Here is a 19,832-nt window from a genome sequence, read left to right on the forward strand (position 1 = left end):
CATATGTAACTGCAGCAATGCTTTTACTGCCATTTCTATTATTCATCTTTTAAACAAGTTATACTGTCAATCACCTTCTAGTTGCTGGTCACAATGTAGCAGTTTATATTTAGATAAGGAGCACATGGTCATATTTTTTAAGGCAACACTTTGAGTGGAACGTCACACTCTCAATCAACACTGGCTATTTTTAATCCTTATTTTGCTAGCATTAGTAAATTTATAAGAAAGTGTATCATATTTACTGCTTTTAAACATTTTTTTGTTTGTTGTACATTTCTTCAGGTCCTTGCTGGTTTCCATGCCTAGGCAAATTATGTCATCCATCCTAGGAGTCTTCAGGAGAGGCTTTCTCCGCTAAGTACACCCTCCTGCCTGCACGCCTGAGTTAAGGGAAGATGGATTTCAGGAGGTAAATTCTACATGAATCATCTGCCATTAATCCAGATGGCAGCAGCCAGAAATGCTTTGGGGGTGTTTTTCAAAGCAATTTCTCAGCAAAATAAAGCATGGAAACATGGATGGATGGGGGAATTTGCTTTTTATGTTAAAAAGGAATTCAGCGTTTTTGGCTTGTGGTGCTCAGATGAAGTGTAGTTCCACTTTAACCAAATAGTTACATTATAAAAGAAATATTGAACTCTTCCCACATGCCCTTGCGGGCCTTTAAATGATACTGAACACCTGGAAAGCGGGAAGGACCAGGGATCAGATGACAACTGTGATTGGCTATCACCATGGTCACATGATCGTGAGCCGGTCCTTCCATCTACTGATCGTTAGTGGGGACACAAAGTGGTCTTTGACAGCTCGGTCTCTGTACTGGGAGCATGCAGTGAGAGCGCTCTAAAAACACAAACATCGGTCATCCAATGACCCATATGCATGGTGTGTGGATGTTAAAAGAGAACCGCGGGATCCAAAATAATTATAATATTATATACACACACACACACACACACATATACACACAAACTCCCCTACACACCTACAACAATCTGAGCTGCTGCTGTCCCCCGCTGACTCTACACCGAGCGATCAAAGACCACTGATTACTCAGTTCTCTGGTCCGCTCTAAGCAGAGAGCCATGACTGTGCTCTGCCCCTCCAGTACTCACTGAAGTGCCAGGCTGTGGAGGGAGCAAGATCAGCTGGCTCAGGATCTTAGTGGCGCACTGAGAAGCTGAGTCTGCTGCTGGTCAGGCATCTGGTTAGATCCTGACATTATTGTCGGGATTCCTGCAGAGCCTGGACTGAATCTGTCACAGGAGCACAGAACAAAATGCACTCCTGTGACCCACAGAAGTATGACTAACAGAGCTTTGGGAAAACTCCTTTAAAGCCCACCCTTTTGCTGTTGCACATGTGTTAGGCAGCTGTCAACAGGTTAAAGTATCTATAAGCCCGATCAATCACATCTCGTTAAAGCTTTTAACACATTAAAACAGAACTAAACCTACCTAACCTTAACAGCCAAGGAATTGGTCATCTTAGCCTCTGTTTGATCTTCAGTTGCTATGATGCTGCACATGTGATCAGCTATGACAACAGCCATTTGATGGCTTGACAGTTTAGTTCAGACCATGAGCAACTGTGATGTTATTTACGGCATGCCTTAAATTGAACTGTTTTTGGGAAACAGGTAAATTAATGGGTTTAGCTCCACTTTAACGGAAATTATTTTATTTTTTTAATCTGCAGATTTAAAGCTGAACTCTAGGTATGGAATTTATAGTATAGTTACTTCAGTCCAACACCTGTGTAGAGCAAGCAACCCCCTGTGGTTACTATGCAGCAGAGCAGGAACCCAGAAGACAGCAGTGATCATTGTAGTGGTGGTGACTGCTACAGTGATTCTCCACTTCCAACAAGCATGGCATATTCATACTTGGACCAATGTAACTATGAAATTAAAATCATATTTTAAGTTCAGCTTTAATCAAAAGAATACCTGGTGACCCTGCCATGAAGGTCCTTGTTAAAGCACTTACTATTACGTGATACAACCCATCACCCAGTTGTGAATCTGAGCCCTCCTGGTAGAGAATAAAAGAGGCCATGCTGAAGCAGAGCCAGAAGCTGCGCAGACATGGTCCACCATTGTCATTAGGGATGAGCCAATCCGCCTGGGTTTCGTTTGTGAACAATTTTGCAAATCTGATGACATACCCCTCTGAGGTCTGCAGGGAGGGGGCGCATATCTTCTTGTTTAATTCTGGCCATTTTTTGGGCTAATAGGCAAATTATTGTCAGACAAAAGGCCTGGGAAGTCAGACACTGCCATAAGGGACATGTACCAATGCCCACATAAACACAAAAAGCAGTCTCTATCCCTAAACAGAATGAATTGTTGGTTCTCTCTAACCAACATATGCTGACAATATTGCTGCTTTGAGACATATATAAGGATGCTGGGTTATCCATGCCTTCAAATTATTGATTCTTGTGGGTGAAGGGTTGACTCTCGTGGGTGAAGGGTTGACTCTCGTGGGTGAAGGGTTGACTCTCGTGGGTGAAGGGTATGCTTTGCTTTTTTTGGTTGTTTGAGTCCTGGGGATTCATCTTGAACCCATGGTAGTGGCGAACCTGAACCTCATCTCTTGATGTCATTATCAGGAAGGCAATCCCCAGAGCATTGCAACTATCACTGGAGCTTAAGATACACTTTAAAGGGCAAGTTCACCTTTACAGAAAAATCTGTAAGGTAAACTTACACAGGACGCCCTCCTCACCCCCCCTCAACCCCCAGTCCTGTTGACCTGGAGCCCGCTGATCACCTGCACTGATACATTGGGTCACCACCTCACTGGTCCGGGGCTTAGAAATCCCTGCCGCTTAAACTCCAAAGTATATCTCGTCAGAAGGTACATTTAGGAGCATTCTAATTGGTCGGCGTCATCACATGGGCGGCTTTGAACCCACGTAGCCCATCCTGTCACCATGGGCAAAGAGGAGAGAAAGCCGCTGGGATTTCAAATCCCCAGACTGGTAAGGTGGCAATACCAGCTGTCAGTTCAGGTGATCGTTGGGCTCCAGGTAAGCGGGATGGGGAGGGAGCCCAGTGTAAGTTCACCTTACAGATTTTCTGTAAAGATGAACTTGCACTTTAAAGACAAAGGTTTTTTTTTTACCTTAAAGTGATAGTAAAAGTTATTTTTTTATAACAATAATGTTATGTTACTTACCTGCTCTGTGCAGCGGTTTTGCACAGAGCAGCCCTGATCCTCCTCTTTGCAGGTCCCCCACTCCTGGCTACTCCCCCTTGACCAATACCTCCAATAGCTAACCGCTTGCTATGGGGCACTGGTACATGCTCGCTTTTGAGCCCCGCTCTATGCGTCCATAAGATATATAGAGCCACGGCTCGGCCCCTCTCCCACTATCTCCTCTTTGGCTTACTGGCTTCAACTGAAAGCAGCGGGAGCCAATGGATCCTGCTGCTGTGCCTCAGTCAATGACTAGAGGGAGATCCGGGACAGACAAGGCTCCTGTGCACATCACTGGATTCAGAGGGGGCTCGGGTTAGTAATGGAGGGGGCTGTGAGGGGGGGAACAGCACACAGAAGGTTTTTACCTTCATGCATAGAATGTATGAAGGTAAAAAACCTTCAGCCTTTACAACCACTTTAATGCATTCTCTGCATTAAGATAAAAAAAAAATAAAAAAATAAAACACGTTCAAATGTTGCTCCCCTCAGCCCCCCTTAAACATTTACCTGAACCCAACCTTGATCCAGCGCTGTGCCCATCTGCAGCAGCTCTTCTCCCTTCTGATGAGAGCCACTTGCTCTTGCTGCGGTCAGCCAATGCCTGTGAGGAGGGAATCAGGGGTGGGACTGAGCCGTGTTGTGTGTGTCAACAGATGCACACAGCTCAGCCTGGAATCAATCCCGCACAAGTGCCCCCATAGCAAGTGGCTTGCTATGGTGGGACTCACAGAAGAGGAAGAACAAAGAGCGCTGGCGGGAGACCCCAGAAGAGGAGTTTTGGAGCCGCTTTGTGCAAAAGCAGGTAAATATAACATATTTGTGATATAAAACAAAACAAAACAAAAAACCCTTTACAATCACTTTAAAAATGTTTATTCTAGCGTGTACCAGTTCATTATTCATTAAAAGATGAGGACAGGCCAGATTTATGCCATGCTTTGACTTGATCAAGTCAGTCAGCACGATGCACGAATGCGAATGTCTGACGCAGCGGATGTGACTCAGTGCCTTACAGCGGAGTTCTGGGGAGACATTATGGCTCACCAGCAATGCCCAGCCATTTCCTATTAGCTTGCTTTGGATGGCGGAGAAGATCGATTGCAATCAGCCTGCACAAGCACTTGTGCTGGGAGCCCTTTTCTGTGCATCAATCTGTGTGTGTGTCTAATATACAGGCACGTGCCAGCTCATGTGTGCCCAACATGTGTGCCGTTACCCACCCCACATGACTGAGGTGTAAAGCCTGAGGGTGCAGCCTTGCTGGAATAGATTAACATTTACGCGGTGTGCTTCACACCCATTATGCTAATTTTCAGCGCTGAATGCTTTAGGACACCATCAAGGCACTGAGTGTTTGGTTTGCCCTTAAGAATCCCAGCCGGGGACGGACATAATACATAAACTTGAAAAATAAAGGCAAATTGGTGTGATGCTGTACATGCACTGCAAGAATGATTCACAACACATGATATAATTATATTATATATATACACACACACACACACACACACACACACACACACACACACACACTACAACATATACATATACTACTACATATAATATAATTGTATATATACACAATATAAAATGGTTCTCACTGGAGAAACAGTAAAAAAAAGTAATAGGCGCTGCCTTGCCCAATTGTAGGAAAAATACACGACAGTTTGTGCAGTCCCTTTGTAAAAAAAAATATAAAAGCTGCCAATTCTGTACCTTTAAATCTATCAGGAGTATTATATAAAGCTGAAGCTTGTAGGAGTAACTAACAGGTTCATTCAAAAATTCAGCTTTAAAAAAAAAAAAAAAACTATAATAGATATAGATATATAGACCTGCAATTCATTTATCGTAATGGGTTCCGATTCTTTTGGAATGAAAGAATTCTACAGTATTCTGGTCCAGGTCAGCTGACCTATTCCATGGCATAGGTCACATGATCTGCCACTGAAGCCAGGATGACACCAACAGAGTCTTCACACTGTATTGTTTAGGATTATTATGAGCAAATGGCAAGTTTGAAAGACCACAAGACCTATGATGGTGAACAGGTTCATGTGAGGTCACCGTTATCACTTTGGAGAAATATATCCTTACTGCCCATTGTGTCCATGGGACAGGAAGTTAGGAGAAATCCCCCTAATTTGCCCAATGTGTCAAAAAAATAAAATAAATAAATAAATGTGACAAGGGACTTTCTTCCTAGTTCTGGCCCTATATGGACTTTGAAATCTGGATGCTGTATTCAGGGCCGGACAGGCCTACCTAGAGAGTGGGAAATTTCCTGGTAGGCCGCTTTGTGCTATGGCTGCGACTGTGTTGCCAACCGCCCATTAATTTACGGGCAGCCCATATATTTCAGCCCATTTTAGGGCTACCCTTAAATGGACATTATGGACAGCAGTGCCCACAAAAAAATATGGCTGCGGGCTGACATGTCAACTGAGCATGCGCCGCTCCAATGCTAACCGGGCTCGGGAAAGCCTGTACATGTTCGGCCATTTTTGGGCAGACTGGCACATGCGCAGTGCTGGGCAGCGCCATTTGGCACTCGTCTTGGTGGTGGCACACTCCTCTCCACAACATAGCCGTGTAAGACCAGACCCATCTGCTCCCTCTGACCACCTCCTGTTACTTTCCTGTACCACCTCTGCACAGCCTATGACCACCTCTTATATCATGTCCGCACAGCCTACGACCACTTCCAATGCCATGTCCGCACAACCTATGACCACCTCCAGTGCCATGCTCGCACAGCCTATGGCCACCTTCTGTACCATGTTCGCACAGCCTATGGCCACCTTCTGTAGCATGTCCGCACAGCCTACGATCATTCTATTTTTTCCAAAATACCGGTCAAATCTAAGGCACGGCATGAGAGGAGATGGGACATATATTGGCCACAGGTTAGGTTTAAAGTGGATGTAAACCCCCAATTTTTTTTTTTTTTTAAAAGACTTCTACCTGGTAGCGTAGAGGATATAAAGTCATCTGTACCCAGTCTTGCCACAAAGAGTTAATCCAGCCCTGAGCAATCCTCTTGTCTTTTTTACTGTGATAAAAAACGACACACAAAAAAATCCGTGTCGCCACCTCCCCCACTGCTGTAACTGACATCCTATTTTCTTCATCTCATGCACCATCAAGAGAGCAGAGTGTGTCTATGGCACAGAGTGTATGACATGCACAGGAAGGAGTGCATATGACAGGGAGCTGAGAGCGTGCTCTCCTCCTGCTGCGCACCTGCTCTCCTCCTGCAGCGCACCTGCTCTCCTCCTGCAACGCACCTGCTCTCCTCCTGCTGCGCACCTGCTCTCCTCCTGCTGCGCACCTGCTCTCCTCCTGCAGCGCACCTGCTCTCCTCCTGCAGCGCACCTGCTCTCCTCCTGCAGCGCACCTGCTCTCCTCCTGCTGCGCACCTGCTCTCCTCCTGCAGCGCACCTGCTCTCCTCCTGCTGCACACCTGCTCTCCTCCTGCTGCGCACCTGCTCTCCTCCTGCTGCGCACCTGCTCTCCTCCTGCTGCGCACCTGCTCTCCTCCTGCTGCGCACCTGCTCTCCTCCTGCTGCGCACCTGCTCTCCTCCTGCTGCGCACCTGCTCTCCTCCTGCTGCGCACATGCTCTCCTCCTGCTGCGCACATGCTCTCCTCCTGCTGTGCTCTCCTTCACTCTACAGGCATAAGGTTCAGCCTCGGGACAATGCCTAGCCAAGTGGAGTGTAGAGGTGGGCGGGGAGTTGTGTGACATCACGACTCCGCCCACCGTGCGACAGCATACAGATCGCCCACCAATTTCAGAGATTTGCAAGGCACCTACAGATGAAGGGGGTGACATTGCTAAGGTAGGAATACAGGCAGGAGGCTCCTATATATGCATTGATTTATACTGTGCCATTAGTTGATGCACGGTGAGGGGTGGGTTTACATCCACTTTAATGTTTGCATGATAGAGTACAAGGGTTTTTCAGAGTACCCAGATGTGCAAGTGAGAATAAAACGCTACAAAGTGAGATTCCCAGCTTATGCAGGCAGAAAAGGTGTCACCAAAAGGAAGTTTTTACACTCACCAGCTATTCTTGCCACAGTCGTAAAATGTTGGCTTTCCATCACTTTCTATCACAGTGATAAATAATCACCAAGAGGAGACTGAATCTCCATGGCAGGAACATGGGCAGCGATAATAGCTTAAAAGGGAAGTATAAAAGAGGATTTTGACTTACCAATAAGATCTATTACCTGGCGTACAGTATAGGACACAGGCTTCTTTGCACAGAGCCTGTTGAGGGCCTTGAAACCAGAACTTAAAGAGGAAGTAAACCCTGATGAGTTTACTTCCTCTTTTTTTCCCTGCAAAGGTAAAGCATAATGGACTACTATGCATCGCATAGTAGTCCATTATGTGTCACTTACCTGACACAGGAGCCAGCGAAGTCGCGCTGTCCCCTGTAGTCCGCCGCATCCATCTTGCTGGTGGCGTCTCGCAGCTCCGCTGCTGTCATTCGGCGAAGCCGCGATGACGTCACTCCCGCGCATGCGCACGGGAGTCGACAAATGCGGCAGCTCCATTTTTGGAACTGCTGCGTTCAGTGCGCCTGCACTGTTTTCGGGCAAATATCTCCTAAACCATATAGGTTTAGGAGATATTGCTTGGACCTACAGGTAAGCCTTAATCTAGGCTTACCTGTAGGTCAAAGTGGTTTGTAAGGGTTTACAACCACTTTAAGGACTTTGTGCACACTTCAGTGTGTTGAACGGACTCTTTTTTTGGAACTCGTTCTCAGGAGGGCATTGACAGCGCCTGGCGGGTGCTGTGCTGCTTTAAGGATGCTTTATTGTGTGCCAGAAAGCGCCTCATCCACCAGCAGGAGAGGATGTCCATTAAGGACTGACGCAGACTGGATCAGTCGGCTCAGACTATAGCTTGATGGTCTTTAAGGAGGAAGGTGGTCTGAAGATTTCCCCTTCCCTCCACTCTACCCTGTGTGTCTTTGTCCTTTCAATAAAGCTTCGGGCCTGTGAACGCTTTCCCCTTCCCCTAATCGCACCCGTTGCTTGTTTAAATTGTATTCAGTTTAAAACGATGCATGCTCTGAATCAAGTAACGTGTAGAGTAACATGTTTTTCTGGTAAATGCTTTCGGGGTAAGTGGCGTTATGCATGACGTGATGTTTTGGGTATTATTACTCTGCACAACATGTTAGGTATCATTCTGCTGGGTGAATGTATTTGTATGCTTTAAACTGTATTGTATTTATGTGCGGCGTCGTAGTACAGGGTAGACTGTACCCAGATGAAGTATTTGTTTTTTGTATATTTTATTATGCAAAATAAAGTATACCTTTTCAACCAAAAATAGGACACAGGCTTCTTTAAAAGATAAGTTCACTTTTTGTGAAAAAATAAATGCATATATTTTTGCAGTGAAACGTACATGTGCATTTATTATTTTATCCCTAAGGAGCCGGGAAAGCATTGCAACCGTGATTAGTAAAACAATGCCAGACTCCTGCAGACAAGCCCTGTAGCTTTCAGCCTGTACCTGCATATGTCCTGGTTGTTTACAAGCTGCAGGGCTTGTCAATAAATTACAAGGCTGCTCATCAGCGAACCTTGCAGTCCATTCAGAACTACAAGCTGTCGGCCACAATAAGGTGACAGTACTTGTAGTTTAAGTCATTCACAGGAAATTGTGAATGAATGATGCGGCTGTGTGGGCAGAGCCCCGCACAGCCGGGTTCTTTTCAAATAGTGACAGCGGGCGCTGGAAGCAGATTCTGCTTGCTGTCACTGGGGGGGAGAGGGCGAGAGGCTGCAGCTGTTAGAACATGTAACACGTTCCAAAAGGTGAACTTATCCTTTAATCATTATGACGTGGTATATGCATCTACCTTCAAGTGGACACTGGCAAAAAAATAAAATAATCTGCTAGGAGATCCCCTTATATAGCCCCTCCCTCTCTTAAATAGCCTCAGTTTTGTAGCAAACAATAATATCAACACAAAAATAGAGTGGAGGGACTGGGTCCTTTGCTTTACTTCAGGAAACAGATTGTAATGGTAAGACAAAAATCCTGTTTTCCTAGTCGTACAGTACAGGACACTGCCTTTTTTAATCATTATGACTGGGGCATCTAAAAGCAGTCTGAGGGGTGGGTAACACCACAAAACAATGCCAACAAGCCCACTTAACAAAACAGGGCAAGAAGGCTCCTCAAATTGAGAAAGCAGCTTCTAACGTCTTATGCCCAAAACTGGCATTAAGGGAGGCCTTAAATTTCCGGTAGTAGAACTTGGCAAACATGAACAAAAGCCAGGGTGGCAACCTTGCAAATTGCTGATGCTGAAATGCCCATGAAGCACTAACAGATGTTGTAGAGTATGCCATAACTAGAAAGGGAAGAGCCCCATCTTTCAGACTATAGGCTCCAATGATAACTTGTCTGCTCCACTTAGCGATGGTGGCCCAAGATGCAGGGAGACCCTTCTGGGAAATGTTAGGAAGCACAAAGAGGGAATTCGATTTCCTAAAGGAAGCATCAGCCGAGAGGTAAACTCTTACAATATGCAACATGATGAGACTTCCTTAAGATGTTTTGAAGCAAGACAAAGAGGACAAGGTCTTGATTAAGGTGGAAGGCAGAGACCACCACCTTTGAGAGGAAAGAGCCTTTAGGCCCCAAGACAACTTTGTCTTTGTGCAACACTAAAAGACTCCTTACAGGATAAAGCCTCCAATTCAGAGCCATAATGGGTAAGGTGAGAAAAGGGAATATCAAAAATAGGTTCAAAGGGTAGCCTTACGAACCAAGATAACCAAATTGGGGTTCCAAGGGGACACAGGAACTGGAAGGGGAATGGGGAGATGTGAGCTACACCCTGAACAAAGGCCTTAACTAATGAGTGAGGCCAAGGGTTTCTGAAACAGAATCACCAAGGCAGAAATATGTCATTTAATATTCAAGGCCAGATGTTTTTACAGACTGGACTGGAGGGAAGACAGAATGGGGTAGATTTACTAAAACTGGTGAACTCATAATCTGGTGCAGCTGTGCATGGTAGCCAATCAGCTTCTAACTTCAGCTTTTTTCATTTAAGCTTTGACAATAAAACCCTGGAAGCTAATTGATTTCTATGTGGAGTTGCACCAGATTTTTCACTCTCCAGTTTTAGTAAATAGCTTCAAGTATGTTACATGGAGTACTTTCTAAGAAAGACTGCTCAACTCACAAGCAAGTAGGCCTTCAAGGTGTGATGGAAGACTTTTTGAGAAGCTGAATTCCTTTTAGGAGGGCAGGGATGACTGAATCTGAAAGGTCCCTGCCCCTGTCAAAGCCAGCTGCTGAAAAGCAAGATAATTCAAGAACCCTAAAACATAAATGCCATGAGAAAAAAGATGACCCAAAACCAGTGCAAGGAACTTGGTGAAGACCCATGGGGACCAAAGGGAAGCGTGATAAGTTGGGAAGTTGGGAATGATGATTGCTCACTGTTACAAATACAGATAGCACTGATGACGCAAAAACATAGGTAAGCATCCTGGATGTCTACTGAGGCCTGTGAATCCCCCAAAAGGAGAGAGGCACTGGCATTTCCATGACAAACTTTTTAACTCATAAGAATAAATTGAACGTCTACAGAACCAGAATGGGATGGACCCCCCCCCCCCCCCTTTCAGCTTGGGAACCATAAAAAAAGGTTTGAATAGAAACCTTGAAAGTGTTGGCACAGGGGTAATTACCCCTTTGGTAAGAGCTGCTGAGGAACAGGAAGCAGATCCACCTGCCATTAGTAGGGTTGCCACCTCATCCCTTTAAACCTGAACAAATATTGATTACACAGGTTCTGTAGCTAATTTAACCTTCCTAGCGGTAATCCCGAGTCTGGCTCGGGTTGGGATTTTAATTACATAAGCGGTAACCCCGGGCCAGACTCGGGATCGCATCGCTCGATGCAGGGGAGGACACAGGGAGAGTTACTCACCTTGTCCCCTGGATCCAGCGATGTCCTCCGCGCTGTGTGATCGAGCCGTCCTCCGCTCGATTCACAGTGCCGAATGCCGCCGAGCTCCGTTCCCTGTGACGTTACGACGCACGGGAGCGGAGAACGGCGGCAAATTCAAAAAAGTAAAAACACACAAAACACACACAACACTGTAATCTTACAGATTACAGTGCTGTATTAAAAAATACACACCCCCTTTGTCCCTAGTGGTCTGTGCAATGCCCTGCATGCACTTTTATATTATAAATACTGTTTTTTCTGCCTGGAATTTGGAGATTGTCCATAGCAACCAAAACATGTCCCTTTTTCAGTTTTTTTTGGATTTGATTACATTATTGAATAATTTTTATTATTCTTTATTATATTATAAACTTTATCATACCCGGGATGTCTGCTAGACTCTGGTTTGAAGAGATTTCAGAGCGTTATTCCTAAGAATTACAGGACTACAAAATAAAAGCCAGATTTCCATGCAAAATAATTGTACCGCTTTCAGCACCTTATTCCAGACTGAATCATACCGCCAGGGAGGTTAATGCAGATAAGGCACTGAGTTTAATTACCACCTTAAATCGGCAACAGAACCTGTGTAATTAATGTGTGTTCAGGTTTAAAGGGATGAGGTGGCAACCCTAGTCATGAGGGACAGCTGAATAGCCAGGGAAGCCTGGGAGTTCAAGTGGGGGCAATCTTTAGAAGAATGGGTACTCAGGCCCAGAATAACTGAACCCCCCAATGTAGCTAAAAACTGAGTCTGAGCTAGCAAATCCATCTGACCCTTTCTCCCTGCTCTAGTGATCTGCCACGCTTGAGGGGTATTCACAACCTCCTTAGCAGTAGAGGGAGGCAGAATACCTTGGGGACAAAACACTTGTAGATTGCAGTAAACCAGGTATTGTGGCAATAACTGTTGTATTTGGTGCCCAGAGAGATCCAGATGTTGGCAGCCCAATGATCCATCTGCAAAGAGGAAGGATATGCAGCTGCAGCAACTGCCCCAACCAACTCCAAGAATGAGGTGGTGCAGGAGTAGTAAGATCCGGTTCACACAGACAGACTAGCTGCCACTTGGGGGGAGAATGCAGGTGCCCTGTACTCTCCACAACCTAGCAGACAGGATAAACGGGGGATTAATCCCATCTTGGTTTTGCCCCCCCCCACAGAGGGCTTATAACCCTTTTGCAATGATTAAAGAAGCCTGCACTGTAGGCTGGTCCATAGATAATCGCTGGTCTTGCAGGCACAAAAAAAAAAAAAAGAAGTGAGGAGAAAGGAGCAAAGAGTAAGTACCTCCAAGAAAAGCTAAAATAGATGGAAATAAATTTAAGTAAGTGGCTGGACAAGGTTTAAACTCGTTAGAACTTTTCCCGTTAACACTGATTGGCCAGAGATGTCTGCAGGTGCGACAGACATTACAGTCAAAACCATCTACGCTGTAGACTGGTTATCACTTATCTCTAGTCTAGTCTTTGTTATGCTGGCATCTCTCTTATGCCACTAACAGCAGGATGCAAAACTATGTATGTTCTCTCTGGATCTCTGTATATTTCTCCAATGCTCTTTTCCTCACAACTTGCATATGATCAAACTTGCCATAAAGGGTGTGTGTTAGTATGGATGACTGTATGTACTCATAAAAAAACAGTACAAAGTATGCAACAATGCAATATAAAATAAAGTGTGTATACATAATCAACCCACTTTTGGAAAGAAGCAATCACTTTATATTCAGGCTGCAGGAGTTTGGAATTTCGCTCTGTGCTAATAGCCCCACCACAGGAACTGCTTTATGCCTATGGCTGCCAGTCATCGCCGTCTCCCACTCACTTATTTCTGCTGCCTGTGGTGGAGGAGCGTCAGCCCAAGCACAGGGACATCCCAAGCAGATGTTTGGATCGCTGTCATTTCACTTTGGATTCACATGGCATTTAAATGACGAGAAAAACACACTCGCACACAGACAATTATAGACAAGCTGACTCCCCTCCTCTCTACAACTGCGGGGGTGGGATGGATCCAGGTGCTGCGCAGAATAGGCACATAGTGGAATGGACTAGACTGTAGAAACAAGCTTGCATTCCTCTGAATCTGTTCTGGTATTACAATATTGTCCAAACTATAATCCTTTTTTCAGGCAATCCCTACATTATTTTTCTAATCTGTAGCTGGACATCGACCACAATAGACAGGACTGCTTTACATGAATTCTGTACACTTAAAGCCCAACTCGAATAAATAAAAGTAAAGTAGTACAGTCAAAATTAGAAAGCAGCTCTCCCTGAAATACCCACCTCCTTCCTCTTCGGAGATGTCCCCCGCAGACTCATCACAGGTCCTCTTCCAGGTTGAATGATCCCCATTATCATCCAACCCACTTCATGTGAGCAGAGCAGGAGATAATGGACACACCCCTGTGGACCTGTCCTCATGGCATTTTGGACGCACAGTTCTGGATGGAATGGCGCTAATAAAATTATTCTGAAAGAGCTGAGCATTCCAGGAGCAAAGACCATCCATCACTAGAAGGGAATGGGCACCCTTTACACTGGACTGCTATCCAATCTGATCCACTGGACAGAAAGGGGAACAGATCCCCATCCATCTGTTTTTAGTGGATTTGATGTCCGTGGGTGTAAATAGACAGGTGGTCCATTTGCACCCAACCATCAGACAATCAGAATGGAGGTTCTCATCGGGTTCATCTGAAAAACTGACAGGCAGACATGATCGGAACGTTGGTGTGAAATGGGACCTAAGGAGATTGTACAATTATTTTGTAATATGTAGAGACAACTTGGGGTATTTGGAATTTTACAATTTTGGAAGATGTGAGAAGATAGGCCCTTACCCCTTTGCAGATTGCCACAGCTTCCTTGGACATAGACTTGGGATAGGCTACATTGTGTTCCATGATAGACTGGAATAGTTCATCTTCATCCTCTCCTTCAAAAGGAGCCTGTAGAGGAAACAGTGTAATTACAAGGAGATCTAAAACACACAGAGTAGCAACCAAACACAACCTGTAAAAAGGCAAATAGACAGCAGACTTTAAGCAAACAGCACAGCGGCTTAGTAGTTATGATTTCTTTATGGCAGCACTAGGGTCACTGGTTAGCAGCATACCAACCAAATACAGCTTGCATGGAGTTTGCATGTTCTCTCTGCTTGCATTCGTTTACTCCCACACTCCAAAAACATGCTGGTAGGTTAATTGGCTCCTGACTAAATTGGCCCTAATAGGTGTATGTATGAATGTAAGTTAGGGACCTGAGATTGTAAGCTTTTTGAGGGCAGGGACTTATGTGAATGTACAATATATACATAAAGCGCTGTGTAAATGTCAGTGCTATATAAATATCTGTAATAAATAAAGTAAAGGGTACAACTACTATGGACACCTATCAAATTACTGCGCTCCAATTTCTAGTGAGGGGTACTGTTCAAGCTAAAGAGACATATTGGACAATTGTGCAATAGTTTGGGGAATGTTCTTTACTGTTGATCCTGCTCAAAATTCAGTGCAATCTTGTGAATTCTGCAGTGTTGTCCCAATATTATCAGGAAGTGTGTTAGGACGACTGATCACATCTCCTTACATTATGGAGAACAGGTTGAGGTGTTCTGTAGTCCACTATTGGGAGCTTGTACACTTCAAGTTCAGCAGCAGGAAGAGGTCTAGGCATTCCTGCACATATTTATACAGGGTAACTTAGATCACTAAAGCTATAGAGAAGATTTGGCTAACACTGATCTTTAAAGTGATACTAAAGTCTTATTTTAGTTATTTATTTTTCGTTAAAAATAACAAACATGTTATACTTACCTGCTCTGTGTAGTGGTTTTGCACAGAGCAGCCCAGATCCTTCTCTTCTCAGATCCCTCTCCAGTGCTCCTGGCCCCCTCCCTCCTGTCGAGTGCCCCAACAGCAAGCAGCTTGCTATGGGGCACCTGTGTGTCCATTCAGACACGGAGCTGCGGTGGGGCCCCACCTCCTCTCTCTCCTGATTGGCTGACTTTGACAGCAGTGGGAGCCAATGGCACCACTACTGTGTCTCAGCCAATCAGGAGGGAGAGTCTCGGATGGCCGAGGCACTCATGTACATTGTTGGACACTGAGGTACTCGTGTACATCACTGGATAGAGATGGGATTCAGGTATTAGGAGGGGCAGCTACACACAGAAGGCTTGTTATCTTAATGCATATTATCTGGATACCAATTATATGGGGATACAATGGATTATTAGTCTTTCATTGTATTTATATACTGTGGTAACAGTAATGCTTTTCTATATAATTACATGCTGAAACAATGTATTCTATTGGTGTCATTGTGTAGGGGATGCGTTAAGCCTGGGACACAGGCAGTTTTTTTTCCAATCAACTCAGCAGGCTCGTCTTCTGTATCCTGCAAATATCCTTTTAATTGGTCAGAGTATTGCAGGATACAGTGTGTTGACGTTTCATCTCTATGTGACAATGCTGAAACTGAATGATTACATGGGCAGCAAGAATTACACATACAATGTTATACTTTCAATTAAGATTGGATGCCAATGTTTTAGTTATTATAACAAAAACCCATGGTGTGCCACCAACCCAAAATCTAGGCTTCTGTTACTCTTCTAGATCAGGGATCTCCAAACTTTCTGAACAAAGGGCAAGTTTACTCCCCTCCAGACCTTATTAGAACCAGACTGTGGCCATTGTGAGTAGAAAATGCCCTGGCATCAATGGGAGTAAAGAATGTCCCATGATTGGCGTTCGTGAGAGGTCTAAAAAAAAAAAAAACAAGGAATCCCACAATGCAATGCAGTACCCTGCATGCGTGTTGATGTCACAACTTCCAGCTTGGGCAGAACCGGAGGCCGTGACGTCACCCCCCCCCACACATGATCCCGCATTGCATTGTGGGATTTGTAGTTCCTTTGGATGGTGAGACGCCGATTATTTTATACACTCTTTAGTGTGCGTATTTTAATAAAGTACCACTCAAGATTTTATACTATGTGAGCCTGGTGCTTGGTTTATCTTCATTTCTGGGGACCCTAAACAGTGGAATATCTGTCTGTAGAGGCCTGCTGGAGGATCCTGGATCCCAAAGTGAGATTTCACTTATACAAGCGTTTTCTGCCTTCTCTGCACAAAAAGTCACCCTAGCTCTGGCAAGCATATATAAAAGTGGGTTTAAAGGACATGTGGTGTTTTTCCTCTGCTTGGACATCTGATTTGGGACCCAGAGAATTTCTTGTGCCGCTATATCTTGGAATCAATTCTGACTCACTACATTTGGTATGGGACTTTTTTTTTTTCCAATTCCGTGCATGAACATTTTATTTATTTATGGTATATGAATGTTTCACTTTTTATGCCATTTATGTAAATAACCATTTGCACACCTTTATTCAGTTTGAATTTATATGGTATTTTTTTATTTTATTTGTCACAGTACTTTATATATGATGTCCGTTCAGAAGCTTGTGTTTTAATACAGTTTTTTTTTAAAGCAGGAACGCCCTTAACAACTACTTATGCCTAAAATATCAACATAGTCCCCTTGGACTGAATACATTTGAAGATCTTATGCCGCGTACACACGATCAAACAAGCGCGTGGAAAAGTCCGGCAAACTCAAGTCCGCCGGACAATCCCCCCGTGTGTAGCCTCCGGCATACTTTTTTGACCCGAAAGTACGGCGGACTTAGAAAGTAGTTTTGCACTCCAACCTTCCCGCCGGACTTGCATTTCGGCGGACAATCTGGCCGTGTGTGTGCCAGTCCGCCGTACTTTTGAAATGAACAGACTTTTCCCACCCGGAGAAAAGTCCGCTCATTTCGAGTGGGTCTCCAGGTAGGCGGGGCCCGCGAAGGAGACGCCGCTGGCCCCGCCACCTGGTATGGACTTAAAGAGGAACCCCAACGCCGAAAAAAAATCGGCGTGCGGGTCCCCCCCAAGTCCACAACAGACCCTTGTGCGAGCACGCAACCCGGCCGGCCAGGAAAGGAGGGGCGAGCGAGCGCCCCCCTCCTGAGCCGTACCAGGCCGCGTGCCCTCAACATGGGGGGTGCCTTGGGGAAGGGGGGGGCCGCGCGGCCCCCCCACCCCAAAGCACCTTGTCCCCATGTTGATGAAGACAAGGGCCTCTTCCCGACAACCCTGGCCGTTGGTTGTCGGGGGTCTGCGGGCGAGGGGCTTATCGGAATCCGGGATACCGGCCCCCCACCCTATGTGAATGAGTATGGGGTACAATGTACCCCTACCCATTCACCTGTAAAATAAAGTACAAAAAAAAAAAAAAACACAACACACAAGATAAAATAATTTATTGCACAGCTTCGGGGGTCTTCTCGCCGGACTCCTCCGCTATCTTCTTGCAGCTCTTTTGCTAGCGGAGGAGCCCGGCATTCTTCTTCGTCGCCGCGGCCTCTTCTTCCGACTTCGGGGGTCTTGTCCCCCTCTTCGGTTCTTCTGCCGGGCCAACGTGCCTTCTTATAGCTCTTTTACAGGCGGTGGCCCGGTCTTCTGTCGCCGCCGCCTTCCGTTCTTCTTCTCCTTCTTCTCCTGGAGAAGTTGACTCGAAGCTCTCTCCGGCTGCAATGCCAGGGACGCGCTGCGCGGTGACTTATATAGGGACAAGGGGCGGGGTCATCGATTGATGTCACATGGGTTGATGTCACATGGCGACAGTCCCAGCATCCTTCGGGACTGTGACATCGTAATGGGGGCGGGGTCACCGTGTGACATCAACCCATGTGACATCAACCGATGACCCCGCCCCTTGTCCCTATATAAGTCACCGCGCAGGGCGTCCCTGGCATTGCGGCCAGAGAGAGCTTCGAGTCAACATCTCCAAGAGAAGGAGAAGAAGAACGGAAGGCGGCGACGACAGAAGACCGGGCCACCGCCTGTAAAAGAGCTATAAGAAGGCGCGGTGGCCCACCAGAAGAATCGAAGAGGGGACAAGACCCCCGAAGTCAGAAGAAGAGGCCGCGGCGACGAAGAAGAATGCCGGGCTCCTCCGCTAGCAAAAGAGCTACAAGAAGATAGCGGAGGAGTCCGGCGAGAAGACCCCCGAAGATGGAAGACCCCCGGAGCTGTGCAATAAATTATTTTATCTTGTGTGTTGTGTTTTTTTTTGTACTTTATTTTACAGGTGAATGGGTAAGGGTACATTGTACCCCATACTCATTAACATAGGGTGGGGGGCCGGTATCCGGGGGCCCCCTTATTAAAGGGGGATCCCGGATTCCGATAAGCCCCTCGCCGCAGACCCCGACAACCAACGGTCAGGGTTGTCGGGAAGAGGCCCTTGTCCTCATCAACATGATCAACATGGGGACAAGGTGCTTTGGGGTGGGGGGGGGCCGCGCAGCCCCCACTTCCCCAAGGCACCCCCCCATGTTGAGGGCACGCGGCCTGGTAGGGCTCAGGAGGGGGGGGGGCGCTCGCTCGCCCCTCCTTTCCTGGCCGGCCGGGTAGCGTGCTCGGACAAGGGTCTGTTGTGGACTTGGGGGGGACCCCCACGCCGATTTTTTTCGGCGTTGGGGTTCCCCTTTAAGACATACCAGGTGGCGGGGCCAGCGACATCTCCTTCGCGGGCCCCGCCTACCTGGAGACGCGCTCGAAATGAGCGGACTTTCCTCCGCGTGTGGGGGCGAGTCCGTTCAGTAGGGCGGATAGTACGGCGGACTTAGTACGCCGTATTAGTCCGCTGAAAAAGTGCCGTGTGTGGGCAAGTAGCCCGTTCGGAAAGTCGGCGGACAGTCTGGCGGGAAGCCCGCCAGCAGTCTGGTGGGAAGTCCGCCAGACTAAGTCCGTCGGATAGACGGCTACGTGTGTATGCGGCATTAGGAATACTGCTCTTATTCAACACGTCACCACTAGGTATGTGAATAAGAAAACCAAATCTCAGCTTCCTCTAACGTAAATCAAGCTTTTAGTGTTTTGGTAAAAGCAATGCTGGTAATCAATAAGAAATAGTTGTGGTAATATAGTTTTGGTAATAGCCAACAGTATTCAAGTATGGCTGTATTTGGCAATTACAAGGCTCTGGCGATATTTATATAGACCAGACAATCGCAAGGATGCCAGCAATGAAGGTTCATGCACAGAAACTGAAGCCGTCCACAGTAATCAGATTTTAATAGTTTGTTTCAACCACAGATTACGCAGCGACTAGATGATGCCAATAGGACCAACAGTTTTTTGTTTTTGTTTTTATCAATTTCAGCACAAACGGCAAAATGTTAACCAAAGTAAATAAAAAAAGCCAAAAGATGAAATAAAATAATTACCTGCCCAGCTAACATTTCGTAAAGTAAGATGCCAAAGGCCCACCAATCCACGGACTTCCCATATGGTTGGTAAGCAATGATCTAGATCAGGGAAATATAAAACGATTAAGAGATGTATGCTGATTTTGGAAAACACCACCAAAAACATCCTAAACTTTTCAGGCCTTTTAGTCCTGTATGGGGGAAGTAGTCTGAGCTGGTGGATGTAGACTTTTTTTTGCCATAATAGATTTTAGCTCCTTAAGGGAGAATTTCTTCTGTTAAAATTAATTATATTTGGGGTTCCCCGAGACCTGAAAATTATTTCAAGGGTTCCCCTGGGGTGAAAAGGT

At 45.9% G+C, this 19,832-nt stretch overlaps 1 protein-coding gene across 1 annotated transcript in view; it reads right to left on the reverse strand.

The window, feature by feature from the left end:
• PRKCB (protein kinase C beta) overlaps positions 1-19,832 on the reverse strand; it is a 344,681-nt gene that overhangs the window by 16,340 nt on the left and 308,509 nt on the right. Inside the window, exons 14-15 of the mRNA XM_077449335.1 lie at positions 19,501-19,581; positions 14,057-14,164 (exon numbers count right to left, since the gene is read on the reverse strand). Of these exons, the coding sequence (XP_077305461.1) occupies positions 14,057-14,164; positions 19,501-19,581 (189 nt within the window). The remainder of the gene's footprint in view (positions 1-14,056; positions 14,165-19,500; positions 19,582-19,832) is intronic.

Source organism: Lithobates pipiens, unplaced genomic scaffold (genome assembly GCF_037356315.1).
Source record: "Lithobates pipiens isolate NorthernLeopardFrog02 unplaced genomic scaffold, aLitPip1_a1.2 Scaffold_22, whole genome shotgun sequence".
Taxonomy (NCBI): domain Eukaryota; kingdom Metazoa; phylum Chordata; class Amphibia; order Anura; family Ranidae; genus Lithobates; species Lithobates pipiens.